At 36.4% G+C, this 18,470-nt stretch overlaps 1 protein-coding gene, 1 long non-coding RNA gene, 1 other non-coding gene and 1 pseudogene across 5 annotated transcripts in view; 2 read left to right on the forward strand and 2 right to left on the reverse strand.

Annotated features, from left to right (window-relative positions):
• Shoc2 (SHOC2 leucine rich repeat scaffold protein) overlaps positions 1–18,470 on the reverse strand; it is a 58,645-nt gene that overhangs the window by 9,675 nt on the left and 30,500 nt on the right. For all 3 annotated transcript variants that reach the window (XM_048338270.1, XM_048338272.1, XM_048338273.1), the window contains exons 3-4: positions 17,214–17,351; positions 3,395–3,525 (exon numbers count right to left, since the gene is read on the reverse strand). In XM_048338270.1, coding sequence (XP_048194227.1) covers positions 3,395–3,525; positions 17,214–17,351 — 269 coding nt within the window. The remainder of the gene's footprint in view (positions 1–3,394; positions 3,526–17,213; positions 17,352–18,470) is intronic.
• Positions 999–17,776, forward strand: LOC125346065. Its single transcript, XR_007209858.1, has 3 exons — positions 999–1,235; positions 5,693–5,698; positions 17,766–17,776. It is a non-coding gene; the product is annotated as an uncharacterized LOC125346065 (long non-coding RNA).
• Positions 6,933–7,579, forward strand: LOC125346063 (annotated as a pseudogene).
• On the reverse strand, positions 16,401–16,508 carry LOC125347413. The gene has a single exon (XR_007210198.1). It is a non-coding gene; the product is annotated as a U6 spliceosomal RNA (small nuclear RNA).

The raw sequence follows: 18,470 nt of genomic DNA on the forward strand, positions 1-18,470 counted from the left end.
TTGAACTCAGGGCCTGGGCAATGACACTGAGCTCTTTTGCTCAAGTCTAGCACTCTACCTCTTTGACACAGCTCCACTTCCCATTTTCTGGTGGATAATTAGAGATAAGAGTCTCAGGTACTTTTCTGCCTGGGCTGGCTTTGAACCATGATCTCAGCCTTCTAAGCCTTCTAAGCAGGCTCACAAGAGTGAGCCACCAGCATTCAGCCTAGGTAGTTTGAAACTGTTGAGCATGTTAATGTCTAGTCTGGTTCTGACAATCACTATGTGACCACTCCTATCCAATCCAGGTCTTAGTTACATATTTACCTCTAAAATAGTATTAAGATGAAGATAAGTCCTGGCACTGAATAAGGGGTTACTCAATAAATTACAATTCCTTTAGGAACCATTACCCTTCCTGAAGTTTTCTATACAGTTAGAGATATAAGTATCTACTAAGCATTGACTAAACATATAGCCCTACCTACTTCTATTTTAGTTTTGTACTATGTGACTAAAGTGCTAAGGACAAGATAGAAAACAATTAGAAAGTAATAATCAGTAATAATTACATCAAGTAGGCTCTTGTTTCTCAAAGCCTGGTACAAGGAAGGCAGGATGAACATCTCCTGGGAGCTGGGTAGAAATGCAGGCTCTGGGCCCACTACCACAGAATCATAAAACTCATGGTAGCAAGACTCTCCAGTGATTTTATGCCCATTAACATCTGAGGAATTCTGATACAGCCTACTATAATAGTTTTGGATCCTGGCTCTATCTTTTAATAGCATATAACTTTGGACAAGTTACTTTTAAAATCTTGGTTTATTCATTCTTTAAAAAAATAGTGGTGCTTTATTTTCTAGGTTGTAGTGAAGAGAAAAAAATACACAAAAATTTTTATAAAACCTCATGTATGAAAAGTGTTTAAAATTTAAATTCTTTCTCTACTTAAATGCAAAGCAAAGTAAAAATAGTGAAATAACTGAAAACACTAGAAACAAGATGAGAACTAGAAGAATAAGACTTTATTTAGTAAAAAAAAAATAAAATAAAAGATTCTAGACTAAAGCAAAAGCACAGGCAAGAAAAAACAAGTACATTGTGAGATGTGATGGGGTTCAAATTTTGCTGCCCATGAAGCACAAACTGAAAACATTATCTGAGATGCCAATTAGTATAACTGGCAAGTCCAGCTGAATGAGTAAGTAACCATGTAATTGAAGACATAGCTATATAGTAAACTCCCACTTGTATTAAGGTGCTACCCTTTATATCTGTCTGTCGCTACACACAAACTAAAACAGAGTACAGATAAGACTGGTGCTTGGGAAAACCTTGCATGGCATTCAAGTCAGGAAAATACCTTCAATTTGTTTGAAAATAAAGAATGTATATATGACTACATTAAAACTAGCCCATTTTCAGACAGTTTTCAAGTGGAAAAATTCCATCATTTTATCAGCTCTGATTTGAGTAGTATAATAAGTCCCCATTGAGTATAATGAGTCTCCATTTTTCTTACCTAACCCAGTGTGATTGTTTCATAAGTGCTGTATAATGGATTTGATTTTCTTCCTGTACTTATTATAAATGCAGATAATTACATTTTTTCTTAAGAATGTTACTTCCAGAGCATATGGACAACTTTTAAAAAGGAGTTAATGCTTCCCCCATGTTTGGACAATGCCAGTTAAAGGTTTTTCTCCATAGGCTCTCTACTTGAAAATGGGCTGGTGGGTGCTGGTGGCTCACACCTAAATTCTAGCTACCAAGCTGATGAGATCCACAGGACTGAAGTTTGAAGCCAGCAAAGTCTCCCCTTCCTGCCCCTTCCCTCCTCTGTCTGTCTGTCCCCTCCCCCTCCACTTCTTTCTTTTAAGTACTGAAGATTAAACCCAGGGCCTCACTCATCCTAGGTAAGTACTCTGCCACTTGGGCCAGGCCTCCAGCCCTTTTGGATTTTTAGAACATGGTATCCCTAACTTTGCCTGTGAATAGACTCAAACTTTCAGCTTCCTGAGTAGAAAATATAGAGTACCTGGGATGATAGGTGTATACCACGTTCTCTAGCTTACAAGACATTTTTAATTACTAGAAACGATTCTATGGAATCATTCAATCCATAAATACACAGTTCCATTGGTTCATTTGTTAGAATACTAAGATACTGTGCTTAAATTTATAAAAATGTTGCATATACTAAAAAAGCAGCACACTTTTGTGTTTGTGTGCCAGTCCTAGGGCCTGAACTCAGGGCCTGGGCTCTATCCTTGGGCTTCTTGCATTCAACACTAGCGCTCTACCACTTGAGCCACAGCGCCACTTCCGGCTTTTTCTGAGTAGTTTATTGGAGTCATAAGAGTTTCAAGGACTTTCCTGACTGGGCTGGCTTCAAATCTGAACCTCAATCTCAGCCTCCCGAGTAGCTAGGATTATAGACATGAGCCACCAGCGCCCAGCTGTAGCACACTATTTTAATGAAGGAAAGGCAAGAGTGAAACTGCATTCAATTATTAAGACAACTAAAAAGAATACAATATCTGGGGCTGGGGATATGGCCTAGTGGCAAGAGTGCCTGCCTCATGTATATGCCTCATATACATGAGGCCCTGGGTTCGATTCCCCAGCACCACATATACAGAAAATGGCCAGAAGTGGCGCTGTGGCTCAAGTGGCAGAGTGCTAGCCTTGAGCAAAAAGAAGCCAGGGACAGTGCTCAGGCCCTGAGTCCAAGGCCCAGGACTGGCCAAAAAAAAAAAAGAATACAATATCTTACCCAACTAAGCCATAATCAAAAAGAAAGAAAATACTTCTTACACAGAATCAACACAAGTTTATACTATTTAATAAAAATTAAAAATAAAAATTTTGGTGATTGCTATATTTGAAATAGATTTTAATATTACCACATCAGTAGAGCAACAATTTGGATTAAAGGGAGTTACAGCTATTATTAGTCTTGATAATAAAATAGTGTGTGCTAGAAAGATTATACTTTCCATATATATATATATATATATATATATATTTTTTTTTTTTTTTTGGCCAGTCTTGGGGCGTGGACTCAGGGCCTAAGCACTGTCCCTGGCTTCTTTTTGCTCAAGGCTAACACTCTGCCACTTGAGCCACAGCGCCACTTCTGGCCATTTTCTGTATATGTGGTGCTGGGGAATTGAACCCAGGGCCTCATGTATACGGGGCAAGCACTCTTGCCACTAGGCCATATCCCCAGCCCCTTTCCATATGTTTTTGATAGTACCTTTTAGATAACTGAGCTGGGAATGGCAGTTGAGTTTTAAATAACAGCTACATAGCTTTTTCTTAGTAGCATCTAGTGCTAGCTCCCAAAATGATGTAATATTTACAGAGTGAAACAGGGAGATATTGCTTTCTTTATTCCACCTCTTACCTCTGGCAAAGTAGAAATGTTATTGTTCTCTAAATTTAATTCTTCAAGTGCACTGCATTTTGCTAGTGATCTGGGTATTGCTGAGAGTCTATTATATCTCAGACCAAGTCGATTTAAACTGGACAGGTTTCCTGTAAATGCAAAAAAATTTTTTTTATTTTTTAGAGTACTTAATGACCCTCCCTCCTACTGTGACTGGATATCCACTACATATTTAGAATTATTTTTGAAATATTATTTCAGCAAGATCCTTAACTTCTATTAGAAATTTATATTTAAAAACAAAGTATTATAATTATAATATTACAATTATATATTAATTATAATTTTAAGTGAACTATCAGAATATGTTGGTATCACTAACAAAGTAATCATTAGATCCAATTTATAGCAAGTAGCTGTACAGATTAAGCATCTCTAACCTGAAAACCTTAAATACCCCCCAAATTAGATACATTTTGAGCATCACACACAACAGGAGCCACTAATGAATAAAGAAGGCTTTTATTTTCCACGCATGCTATATTTTGACTTTCAAGATTATATGACAAGGTATACATCATCTGTCTGGATAAATATCTTATCTGCTGTCATAAAATATTTGAATTAAATTCTTCAAATGATATACATATAAGAAAATACACTCACACTGATATAAAAGGTAACAGTAGGAAGAATTTAGTTCAGTGTATTTCTTTGCCATATACTCAGTTTTTCTAACCACTTCTATCAAATGTTGGGGCAGGTCAAATTTAAAGGCCAAATATTACTTTTACTTCAAAATTACCCAGTTTCCCCCCACTCTTAGCAAGTACAGAAATGGACATCTGTGTACCAGATTAAAGTTTCTGCAAAGAAAATCTTTTTTTTTTTTTTGGCCAGTCCTGGGCCTTGGACTCAGGGCCTGAGCACTGTCCCTGGCTTCTTCCCGCTCAAGGCTAGCACTCTGCCACTTGAGCCACAGCGCCGCTTCTGGCAGTTTTCTGTATATGTGGTGCTGGGGAATCGAACCTAGGGCCTCGTGTATCCGAGGCAGGCACTCTTGCCACTAGGCTATATCCCCAGCCCCTGCAAAGAAAATCTTAAGGACTTTCTATTTTTAGTAATCTTATGAACCATTTCTTTTTGTTTTGATTTTTAAAAAGCTACTGTATGATCAACTTAATTTCCTAGACACAACATGACTACAGTGTTTGTTACAGAAAGTAGACAATAGTCTGTAGCATAAATCATAAGAGGAAAAACATTATGCCTTAAATTCTTACTTAGTTATCATTTACCTCTTTCTTCTCTTCTACCTATATAAACCAGTGACTGGAGTTATCAAAATAGATGACTAATTAAAGCTAATTATATCCCTTTGTGTTTGCAATCACTGACAATAAAAGAATACTTTCATTAGTCTAAAGTAGCCTATCACAATGTAGGAAAAATTTAGCAGACTACTCTTCCAAACAGATCTTTTTCTCGGGTACTTAAACTCATTACATAATGTTCCTAGAAGAGTCTTGGGAAACTGAGCAACCAATAATTTGCTAGTTCTAGGTTGCATGCCGATGGCTCAGGCCTGTAATCCTAGCTACTCAGATGGCTGAGACCTGAGGATCATGGTTCAAAGCCAGCCTGGGCAAGGAAGTCCATAAGACTTATCTCCAATTAACCACCAGAAAACCAGAAGTGGCGCTGTGGCTCAAAGTAATAGAGCACTAGCCTTAAGCAAAAAAGCTCAGGGGCAGAGGCCCAGCCCTGAGTTCAAAACCACAATGGAGAGACAGACCAAAAAAAAAAAAAAAAAAAAATTACTCATTTTAATTAACAAAGATTTCAACAGCATAAAATAGAAATTAAAATGACCACTTGGCAAAGCTAGTTATTTTCTCAACAACTGACAAAAGATGCTTTACAAGGTCTTTCTGACAGTGGTAAGATGTATCCATTTTGAAGCGGCAATAAAACAGAGGATGAGGTAACTTTCCAAAGTACCAGAGGACTCAGAGGTTAGAAAAATATTTCCTACTGTTATGACATTGAATATGATGTGTTACTTTAAAAGTGGGTTGGCAGAAAATAAAATGTTTCATAACTAAGGCCATATGTATGGTCATAAAATAGTCTAAATACTCAACAGAATAATTATTTTAATTGGAGACATCACAGCATAACAGAAAAGTCAGTATTTTATATTATTCGACCATGGGCAAGTTATTTAACAAGTCTGTTTCCTCATCATAAAAGGAAAGATAATATTTATAAGGAAAAAAGTTAATTTAACAGTAATGCTTAATTCAATGTACTTAGCTCTTTGTACTTGCTTCTATCCATAAAGGAGAGCTAATGCCACCACATATCTGACATGATTGTTCTAAAGGACACACAGAGTATGGTTAATATACTTTAGCATAAAGACGGATACATAATACTCAATATAAAGTTTTTATTCTGGGGTATGTAGTTTGCAATGGTGAAATACTCAATATAAAGTTTTTATTCTGGGGTATGTAGTTTGCAATGGTGAAATACTCAATATAAAGTTTTTATTCTGGGGTATGTAGTTTGCAATGGTGAAATACTCAATATAAAGTTTTTATTCTGGGGTATGTAGTTTGCAATGGTGAAATTGTGAAAGATTAATTTTTTTATTTCTATTTGTATATAGTTTCCAGTATTTTGTAATTTTAGAAAATTGATGGAACAAATGTGTGTACCTACACACATACACACACATACACTTACACATATGTTAACATAAATCCACATATTACACATAAATATACTCATAATGTAAAATGCCATTTGAAAGATTAGAAATATTCTGAGAATGTGTATGTAAAACTTCTAATGCTGAAAACTCAGAAATGCGTCCAAGGGAAATAAAAGGCAGTATTAACAAGGTAAATCTCACAATAGCAACACGTGAACGTTAAAACAATTCTCTAAATAGTCCAGTATGATAGTTCAACTATTTAGAGGTGGGCCAGGTAGGTAGGTGCCAATGGCTATAATCCTATCTCCTCAAGAAGCTAAGATCTTGAAGATACAGTCAGAAGCCACTCCAGGCCAACTCTCTCTCCAGAATAACCAGCAAAATGCAAGGCTGGAGATAAGATAGAGAGCTAAACTCTAGTATGAAGGGGGGAAAAAGTGATGTCTACTTTGTGGTATGTTAATATGCAAGGATATAATTTCACAAATGGCTGATCTTTATAGTTCAAGCATAAATGCTTTCTCCCATAAGGACTATTTGATTCCAGGCTTTAATCCTAGGACAGACCAAGATTAAACATCTGTGAAGCAGTCTGTCAATATATCAAAATAAGCTTCATTATAGTGCAACCCTACAGTTCCATGCATGTCTTTGTAAGTCTACCGAGAGTCGTTACATCTTATGGATCAATTTGCTTAGGACAGAATGATGCAACATTAATGAGGAAACATATCACATTAAATTGCTCTATTTCACTTAATTCTACCTTGTAAGTCAATCTTATTTTTCGGATGGAAAGGCAATTGTTTAACAATGCAAAGATCAACCGCTGCCACCTCCTCCAGCCGCTGTGGTGCTGCCTGTGTGCTCGTTTGGTGCGGACCGGGGGCCTCTTTTGTGAAGTGGCATCTGAGGAGACTCCGGCGCTCGCGATGGCCGACGAAAAGCCCAAGGAAGGAGTCAAGACTGAGAACAACATCATATTAATTTGAAGGTGGCGGGGCAGGATGGTTCTGTGGTGCAGTTTAAGATTAAGAGGCATACACCACTTAGTAAACTAATGAAAGCCTATTGTGAACGACAGGGTTTATCGATGAGGCAGATCAGATTCCGATTTGATGGGCAGCCAATCAATGAAACAGACACACCTGCACAGTTGGAAATGGAGGATGAAGATACAATTGATGTGTTCCAGCAGCAGAGAGGTGTCTACTAAGAAAGGGAACCTGCTACTTTGCTCCAGAACTTTGTTCTTATAGACCAAGAATACATTCTTAATTAGAAAACTGCAATTTGGTTCCACCGCATCCTGACTACTACAGTATAGTTTTCTCTATTCTTTCATTTTCCCCTTCCCCATTCCTTTATTGTACATAAAGTAACTGGTGTATGTGCACAAGCATATCGCTTTTCTTTTTTTTTTCTTTTCCTTTTTTTAAAAAAAAAACCTAAATGGACAATGGCATATTTTGATTGACATCAAATGGAGATGGGATGGGGAAAAATACTGGTTCTTTGAAAATATCCCCCTTCTCCATTAGTGGCATGCTCATTCAGCTTTTATCTTTGTATTTCAGTAAGTTATTTTGCTCTCACTGTTTTAACAAAAAAAGAAAAAAACAAAAATCCTTGCATACCTTGTTTGATTGGAGAATTTTTTTTTTTTTTTTTTTTTTTGGCCAGTCCTGGGCCTTGGACTCAGGGCCTGAGCACTGTCCCTGGCTTCTTCCTGCTCAAGGCTAGCACTCTGCCACTTGAGCCACAGCGCCGCTTCTGGCCGTTTTCTGCATATGTGGTGCTGGGGAATCGAACCTAGGGCCTCGTGTATCCGAGGCAGGCACTCTTGCCACTAGGCTATATCCCCAGCCCTGATTGGAGAATTTTAATGTTTTCATTTATCATTGTAAAACCAAGGACAATTTTATAACTTTTTTGTACGTAGCTGTTACATGTAGGGCGATCTGTCTTTAAGTAGGGGTAAATTACTCTTTTAAAAAAAAAAAAAGAATCCTAGATAGTTTTCCCTTCAAGTCAAGCGTCTTGTTGTTTAAATAAACTTGTTTAAAAAAAAAAACAAAACAATGCGAAGATCAAGAAGGAGAGCTGGGAATATGGCCTAGTGGCAAGAGTGCTTGCCTCCTATACATGAAGCCCTGGGTTCCATTCCCCAGCACCACATATATAGAAAACGGCCAGAAGTGGCGCTGTGGCTCAAGTGGCAGAGTGCTAGCCTTGAACAAAAAGAAGTCAGGGGCAGTGCTCAGGCCATGAGTCCAAGGCCCAGGACTGGCCAAAAAAATAAATAAACAAAATAAAGAAAAGATCAAGAAGGAGGACTGCCCATAAACAGTACTTGTATATTCAACAGAGTAAAAGAAAGCTGGAACTTTATTCTAAAATTCTCAAAGTGCTGGGAATATAGTTCAGCTATACAGTGCTTAGGTTTAATCCCCAGCATTACAAGAAAACAAAATTCTCAGATACGCTTCTGATACTTACGTGGCTTAACTCCTCACTCCCTGATACAACCCTACCCACCTCTTTAGACAGACTACATCAAGTATACCCATAACACTGTGCCAGTACTTCTAGCATCAAAAAGGTCTCAGCACATTATTTCCACTTCAGTATCCCTTTTTAGGGCCTAGTGTGTTTAGTGTCAGAACCTATACAGGGCTGGGATAGATTGAGGGAGAATGATGGATTAGGTGATACTGATCAAGATGAATTGCACTAGTAAATTTGCATGTTAAATTGAAACCTCGTTGTACAACCAAAGATAATGAAAAATATTTTTTCCAAAAAAAGAACCCTGGTCCAGAGCCATGCACATTTGATTATGATTACTGGAAATTTATAGTGAGACATAAAAGGTGATAAAATATAGTCTATAAAATACATTTTCATAAAGTAGATACATGAGCTCAATTTTAGAAAAACAGCAAGATCACTTGAAAAGTTAATAGTCATCCTATGATAGTTGATAAAAAGATGAGATTTTAAAGAAAGCCAGGCGCCAGTGGCTCACGCCTATAATCCTCGTTACCCAGGAGGCTGAGTAAACAGATAGAAAGAATGCACTAACAATTCTAACCAATCAATTTCTCCAACTTCACCGAATAGTTTAATCCTAACATACACAAGCCATCTCACTCTTCCCCATAAAAATTATAATTTCTAGTCTAATATACATCTACCAAGACCTTTAAGCACTTATCGACACATACACAAAAATACAGGGACTTATTTTTGTTTATATATGCTTTACCAGATAAAAGGTCACATATATACTTTTTTGTGGGTAAAGAAGATATCTCACTCCATTTAAAACAATTTAAGATGTTCCATAATGTGCCAAATAACATACATTACTAATTTTTTAAAATTAATTTTGTGATCAATACACATACACAAATATCTTTGTGACTGTGTGAAAATATATGGGCATTTGCGAGGACACCGATGTTTAATATTTTGATAAACAGTATCACAAAGCTATATCAGTATCATTCCCATCAAGAAATGCAGAACAGGGCCCATATACATCCTTGGAGGAAAAAAAAGCAATTACAGTATTAATATTTTCTCCCTTGCCTCTCCCATTCTTCTGGGCACTACTACATCCAGGCTGGTTGGTGAGGGTGAAAATTTTCTTTCAAGTACTGATATTGTCTAACTAGTAGTATTTCAAACTCTTCTGATAGAGTTTGGTCAGTGTTTGGTCAGTTGTAGGTGGCACATTTAAAGATGGCTAACCTTAAAAAAACAAACAAACAGTAGATAAGACCCTCCCAAGTTGGTTTTTCATGGTAATAATGGCTGACGCACTCATGAAAGAGTCCTTGATGTTTGCCACAAGAGCAAAGGGCCTATTAATAATGTAAAGTCCTCATAATCTTGCTCCATGAATGGACATTCCTAATTTAGTTACTCTTTACAGTAGAACAGTACGTGAACACAATACTTTTTATTCAGACTGAAACCTAAAAATCTTCTGCAAATATTAGTATGCTAACAAATTTGAAATGCTTATCTCAAAAGCCCAGAGAATAAAACCAGATCTTTCAAACTTCTCTTCCAAGTCCAAATCTCACTTTTAAAATAGATTTCAAGAATTTCAAAATTACAAAATAAAAATGATGTAATAAAACTGTGACATGACCTTATCTGATACCAAAATGGCATCTCCATCTTTCTTGCCTCTAAACTTTTCCTCTCTAGTAAGGCAAAAAGGAGCTGAGTTTTTAAAAAATACAACCTAAGAGAATATGTCATTTTGAAGGATAAATCCACATTCATCACCTACTTGAGAGCTTGGTATATTTAAACCATTATCTACATTTTTCCAAAACTCATTATTCTCACCAAAATAACAGAGGTTTAAAAATTAAGAATAAGGGCTGGGGATATAGCCTAGTGGCAAGAGTGCCTGCCTCGGATACACGAGGCCCTAGGTTCGATTCCCCAGCACCACATATACAGAAAATGGCCAGAAGTGGCGCTGTGGCTCAAGTGGCAGAGTGCTAGCCTTGAGCGGGAAGAAGCCAGGGACAGTGCTCAGGCCCTGAGTCCAAGGCCCAGGACTGGCAAAAAAAAAAAAAAAAAAAATTAAGAATAAAATATCAAAACTCTTATGTCAGAAAAAAATGTGACATCAGAAGTCTGTCAGTTATTGTGATTTGCCCTCTGCAGTGGGTTCAACTCTTAACCTCTTTCAATAAGTGGTTTTAACCACAAGCTAAACTGCAACCTAGAATTCAAGACATAGTCTGCTTTGATGCTGAGCTATTCCAACTAAGAAATAAAATCACTGTGGCTGAGCTTCTTTATATAAATGTAGGCTGAACATTGCCAATCACTGGCATTTAGCTTTTAAGCGCTTATCTTTGACTATAAATTGTTCTGTGCTCCACTTTGACAGCTTGCTTTCTTATACTGTCAGATTTTTTAAATATAGCGAAATTAAATGGCCATGGATTAAAATTAGATGCTTTAATTTCAGCAAATATAAAGTATCTTTAGGTTAATTAGGTATAACTTCTGAGTAAGACTAATTCAAATGGCCTTAATCTTATTTTAACCAACTAGTTAAAAAAAAATGAGTAGGCAGAACACAGTTCTAAAGATGAAATAATGTCGAAAGTACAATTTTTTGGAAACATTAAACTGAAAATAAGGAATGAAAATCAATGAAGAAATTCTTGAAATTCAGAACCCCCAAATAATAAACATTAAAAAGAAAATAAAGTTGTTATATCTAAGTAGCATTGTAATTCCTTAAAACTGAGTTACTAAAACTCTGCTTGTTGGTATAACCATAATTACTATAACATTTCTTCAGAGTGCAGTGCAACAAAAAGGTCTCTGTATTGGTATGTATTTCAGCCTTGAAGACAAGGTTTTGTTGCTTATTTCACTCTTTATCTAAAAGTAAAATGTTTTCCTACTTTCAGATCTTTTCTCCTTTGATTTCATAAAACCATCAGAAATCCCAAAAGACTTTTAAACAAAATGACTACAGCAATAAAGCTTAGTATTTTCTTTTGCTTATAGCTAATTCTTGAAGTAGAAAATATTTATGTGAAAGAAAATACATTCTTTTTTTTTTTTTTTGGCCAGTCCTGGGCCTTGGACTCAGGGCCTGAGCACTGTCCCTGGCTTCCTTTTGCTCAAGGCTAGCACTCTGCCACTTGAGCCACAGCGCCACTTCTGGCCGTTTTCTGTATATGTGGTGCTGGGGAATCGAACCCAGGGCCTCATGTATACGAAGCAAGCTCTCTTGCCACTAGGCCATATCCCCAGCCCCAGAAAATACATTCTTAATTTTTTACCAGGCCCAAATAGTGGCTAACTCAGAGAAAGTGTTGTTAAGCACTCTTTCAGAGTAACCCACTGCCACATATTTTTTTTCTGCCCCTTATACTGTCAGTGAACTTAGCACTGCTCAGACTGAAAACAAATGGCAGTGATTACTGCCAAGGTAGGCTACATTAAGAGTGATATTAAATAAAAAGGTGAAAATACCATGGCCTGCTTAAGTTAGGAAAAAACAGAAGACAAAGTCAAGGAAATAATGCAGTATTTTTAATATCCTGTGAGCTGATAGATGATTTTCAGTGGACCAGCTGCTAGAGAACCAACAAGCTTCAATTCTTTAGGAGAAGAGTTTCAGGTTTGTTTTTAGTTTTTATTGTCAAGGTGATGTTCTCAGGGGTTAGTTACATATGTTAGGAATGAGTACATTTCTTGTCAAACTCATTACCGCCTCCCTCCCTTTTTTCTCACCTTCCCTCTTCACCCCCAAAAGGAGAGCAGTTAGTTTACAACTTATTGTCTTTTAAGTATTGCAGTTGCATTGGTTTGCCTTTTACCCTTTGTCTTTCATTTTTAGTTTTACTTTTCAAGAAACAGGCTAGGATAAAAAGGTCAAAGTATAAAGAGAAACAGATTCTGATATGATTAAGTTTGCCACTTGGCTGTTCCAGGTACATCTCTAATAAACAGGAGGGAGAATTTCAAAGGTCAGTTAAAACTGTAGGACAGAGAAGTGTAGCACAGGGGAAGGTAAGCCTGGTCCTTCATGTTGTAAGACCCTGTTGCCTCTATCCCAAGAAACACTGTATAACTGATACAATTGTTTCAATTCCCCAGCAAACTTTAATTTTCTGCCTTTTGCTACACAATCAAAACACTGGGAACAGGAGGAATGAATACAAAATAATCACTTAAGAAACATGACAAATAACAATATCACAAAAGTTTCAATAAATATTACATTTACTAACTTTGCCTTCATTCAAATCTGCTACATTTCCTGACATCTTCATGAAAGAAATGAAGCACATTATTCTCTAATGCCATCTTAATGCCAAGAAATTAATAATGAAATTATATGTTCCAAATTAATATACTTTTAAAAACAGAAGTATTACTTCAACAGAAGAAAGGAATGTAAAATTATGAAAACTAGGTGAAAGAAGGATACAGGAAGAACTTATCCTTTGTGAGAGGATGAGAATCCCGAAGAAATCTTTTGTCATCCAGTATTATCTATGATTTCTATACAAGGACATTAGTACTCAAATAACATCACTCACTATTATCTAGCAACACAGGCATACAGATGCATACATAAAAGCAAACAAAATACTGTTAATACCATCTAACAGACAAGGTAAGTTGATGACCACATGCTACTTATCTATTTGATCAGATTAATGGAAAAAGAAACTATATGAATACTTAACAAAGAAACCTAAGCAGAGAGATAGCAAGTGCAAAGATTCTGAGGCTCCAACCTGCCTGACATACTCAAGAAACAATAATGTCTAGCGTCTTTATGTAATACACAAAGAAATACACAGCAACTAAGTGCCAGTAAGAAGAAATCAACTTTATAACAAAAATATCTCAAATTTTGGGTGTCCTGTGTGCAGTGGAGTAAAGCAACATTTTGTCTGTTCCAAGACTAAGTAAGATTTTAGATTTCATGCTAGTTTTTCAAAGTGATACTTTTAATGTCACATTCCACTGCTGAGATTATATAGTATTAGTCTTTCTTTTTTTCTTTGCCATTCCAGTTACAGTTGTTCAAAGTACACTTATAGACATATATTTCAACATAAAAGCGTAAAGCAAAAACTAAATATGTCACTGCATTTTTTAAAAACTATATAAATATATGAATATATGTTGAGTTGGCTCAGAGTACACTAGGAAAACGTAACCCTTGAAAGATAAGAGAAATAAAATCTAGTTCTCACAAACTTCAGAAATAAAGTAAAGAAGAAAAAGACTTTAAAAAGAGGAAAGTGTTAGCCTAAATGGTCATATTGCTAGAAACTGGAATTTTAAAACATTCCTATGAAGAAAAATCCTGACCCAGATATCTTCACTGGATGCTAAATTCATAGAAGCTGTTGTTAAAAATGAAGAACATTCCCAAATTACATATGGCAAACATTACTATGAAATAAAAAGTAGGGGCTGGGAATGTGGCTTAGTGGTAGAGTGCTTGCCTAGCATGCACAAAGCCCTGGGTTCGATTCCTCAGCACCACATTAACAGAAAAAGCCAGAAGGGGCACTGTGGCTCAAGAGGAAGAGTGCTAACCTTGAGCAAAAAGAAGCCAGGAACAGTGCTCAGGCCCTGAGTCCAAGCCCCTGAATTGGCAAAATAAAAAAGGAAAGTATAAATAAAAAGTAGACAGTTTTTATTATATATATATATATATATATATATATATATATATATCATCTATTCCAAACAACAAAGCCTGATTTTGAAATTTCTAGCAGAATGTATCTTTATTACTTCTCCTTAGTAAACAAATTATCTTATCCTTATTATCTAAGTTTTAATAAGTTTAAGACAACAACATAAAATTGTATTTTCCTAGTTTCTTAATTGATTGTAATCTTTCTAGAATTTCTATTCTCCTGAGGCTTTTTAGCTTTTCCATCTTATTGTTCTCTACTCAAGGTGACGTTTTCCACTTTATCCTTACAGATGTTAGTCATTGTGTTTACTGTATTGCACAGTACTTTCCAATAAATTTGATTTGGCAAACGTATTTTGAATAATTTGATTTCTCTTTGTTTCCTTTGTATTATGTTTCATAGACAAAGCACATATCCTTTCAATGATTTTGTTTTCTTCCATGAAAAAGATCACTTCTCTTCCCTGTTCATCATGGCCATCTCAACAGACTTTAAATACAAAAAAAGCAGGAAATCATTATGCTTGGTGCCTACTATCTTGAATCATAAATATGACCCTTTTACACAGGAAGTTTGTTACAATGTTCACTATAGACACCAGCAATTTAAAAAATTTTAAAGCAATTTTAAGGGAAGCATGCAGTTAAGAAAACCACATTATGTAACCTGCTACCACAACAAATACTAGCATGATAGAAGAACCACAGGCCACGAATCAGGAAGACACAAGTTCAACAGTAATAACAATCATAGATAAGTGTCTATTTGCTTTTCTCTATATAACTCATATAACTGATAAACCTTTTCAATCTTATTAAAACTTCTCTAGGGATGGGAACATGGCCTAGTGGCAAGAGTGCTTGTCTCGTATACATGAAGCCCTGGGTTCGATTCCCCAGCACCACATATATAGAAAACAGCCAGAAGTGGCGCTGTGGCTCAAGTGGCAGAGTGCTTTGCTAACCTTGAGCAAGAAGCAGCGAGGGACAGTGTTTAGGCCCTGAGTCCAAGGCCCAGGACTGGCAAAAAAAAAAAACAAAACAAAAAAACCTTCCCTAAACAGCTGCTACTGTTTGAAGACTAGTAGGTAATCCAATTCTCCCATTAGAAAAACAAAACTAAAAAATGCCAGGATGTCGGGCATAATGACACATGCCATGTAATCCAACACTGTGGAAGCAAAGGCAGGAGGATCCCCAAGTCCAAGGTCAGCTAGACAACACAGTGAGTTCTGGGCCAGTCTGGCTATATAGTGAGACTCGGTCTCAAAAACAAAACAAAAAATCTTTGGAAAAAAATCCCCAATGAGCTAACAAGATAATGACTAAGTTCCATTCCAGAAACAGAAACCAGCTGGGAAAACAGAAACAAAACACTGAAGGGAATGTTGTCCTGAGAGACCTTTCCTCACCAAAACATTCAACTGAAAATAAATGCCATGTTTCTGGTCATGGTGGTGCATACCTGTAAAACCCCGTTGCTTAGAAGGTGAAGGTCTAGAGGATCACAGTTTGAGACCAAACTGGGGAAAAACTTAACAAGACCTGTCTTGCTAAGTGGTGCTATATGCCTATAATTCCAGCTACAAGGGAAGTATAGGATCACAGTTCTAGACTGGCTACAGGCAAAAAGTCACAATACCCTATTTAAAAATAGACCAGCAAAAAGTAGACAAGGGTTGTGGATTCAGTGGCAGAGCACCTGCCTACCAAGCATAAGACTTTGAATGCAAAACCCAGTACCACCAAAAAGAGAAGAAAAGACTAAGACTGTTCCTTTACTAATAAGAATTAACTAGAAGGAAAATATTCCTCTAAGTAGTCTTCAACAAACCTTTGCATCACGCCAAAGGGACCAGAAAAATCTCAAGCATCAAACATGAATTAATTAACATGGCTCCCCTAAGTACCTGTCACATCCTTTTGGAGCAAGATGATATCACAGGCATCAAATGATTTAGAAATAGCAACTCTGAAGTATTCATTATTGAAATTGTGGGAAATAAGTACAGATGCAATTTCCTAAGTATGCAGCACCATGGCCTTTATACTGATACGTAAAAGGCCAACAGAATTTTTTTTTTTTTAATATGGAATGCTTCACAAATTTGTGTCATCCTTGCACAGGGAGGGGCCATGCTAATTTTCTCCATACCATTCCAATTTAGTACACATGCTGCCAAAGCGAGCACCAGAATTCCACTTTGTCTGCATAAACTGGACAATGGAAAATATATGTATCTGCTGTATAAATATAACCCATATCAGTTGGTTCACCTTGTTGTAGTTTGGCAAAGTCTTCATGTTTTGTTTGTTTTGTTTTGTTTTTGTTGTCAGTCCTGGGGCGTGGACTCAGGGCCTGAGCACTGCCCCTGGCTTCTTTTTGCTCAAGGCTAGCACTCCACCACTTGAGCCACAGTGCCACTTCTGGCCATTTTCTATATATGTGGTGCTGAGGAATCAAACCCAGGGCGAGCACTTTACCACTAGGCCATATTCCCAGCCAGTCTTCATGTTTTAAAAACTAAACAGCAATGGTTTTTCAGTGTTCCCTACTTCAGAGAAGAAGGAACCACAAGCAACAAAACAGCGTGTTAACACCTTGAACTAATAAGCAAAACAAAACCAGTCTACTCTACAATAAGCTTTAAATTATGTACAAACAACTCAACATTTTATCTTCTACATAATCCCCAATTGAATTTATTTCCCAACACTCTTATCTTCTTTGCCAAGAAATGGAAATGATTTGAAAATACTATCCTAATAGTTTTACTTACAACTTTGATAACTTTTGAACTTTTCATCTCTAATTTTTATTACCAGAATAGATCCAATAGAATCCTTTTAATATATAAGCAGCTATAACTATTAATATCTTCTTTCTCCCCTCATACCTATAGTATCTGGGAGGTCTAGCAGTTCATTGTGCTGCAAGTCAAGGTTGGTTATCTGTGTGCAGTTTCCAATCTCCTTTGGAAGGTGTTCAAGTTGATTGTGAGCTACATCCAGCGTAATGAGGTTACATAATTCACCTGCAAATTGACCAACATAATAATTTAATAAGCATTATTTAAGAAATTACTGAGTAATACTTTTGAACAAGAGAATAAATTTTACAATTTCTAAATGTTACTGAAAGCATCATCTCATTTATATATGTACCTTTTATTTGAAAACAGCAGATTATCTAATGAGTATAACTTGCAATGTAAGAAGACAAAAACTTCTTCTTACTCTCATAGCAACATCCTTTCTGGAAAAGTCATGCCAAAAAAATCTGAAGGTGTTATTTCAAAATGACATTAAATAAAATAGGTTTTTAAATTATTACTTCACTGTTACGTTTTTGAGAGGTTTTGTTTTGGTCACAGAGAGGGGAACCAACATGCTAAGCATACATTGTACCTATCCTGTTTACTTTTTGTTGTTGTTTTACCTTTTTTGAGGCACTGAAGATTAAACTCAAAGCCTCTATCACTTGAGTCATGTCTCCAACTTTTAGTGTATTTTCAGATAAGTCTCCTGCTAACTGTCCAAGCTGGTCTTGAACTGCAATTCTATTTCTGCCTCCTGAATACCTGGGATTACACCATGTACCACCATGTCTGACTAGATTCTTTTAAAAGCAATAAGTATCTTGAGTTTAATTAGAGTGGCATTCTCAACTTCAAAACATATATACTTTCAATTTCAAATAGGCATATGTTCTGATGACATAAATGTGTAAACTGATATTTATAAACACACATACTTCTTAACTTAGTAACACTTTAAAAGGACATAAAATAAGCTCAATTTCTCCTGATTATTCTGACTGGAAGAGCTGTATAGGCAATTCAGATTTTTCTCAGTGTAATCCCAGCTACTCAGGAGGCAGGGGAAGTGAGATCAGAGTGGGGGTCTAGTTAGGCAAAAATGTGTTTCTTCTTATCTGAGATATAAACTAAAGCAAAAAGAACATGGTTTCAAGTGCTTGCCTAGCAAGCACAATGCCCTGAGTTGAAACCCTAGTACTGCCATAAAAATAACAAGATATATCTTTTTGTTTACAAAACCTTTGCTGATTCATGATTTTTCTATTTTTTAAGGGCAGACGTTAGAGACACTGAAAAAACTAAGAAAAACAAGCTTCACACACAACTCAAAAATAA

Source organism: Perognathus longimembris, chromosome 2 (assembly GCF_023159225.1).
Source record: "Perognathus longimembris pacificus isolate PPM17 chromosome 2, ASM2315922v1, whole genome shotgun sequence".
Classification (NCBI taxonomy): domain Eukaryota; kingdom Metazoa; phylum Chordata; class Mammalia; order Rodentia; family Heteromyidae; genus Perognathus; species Perognathus longimembris.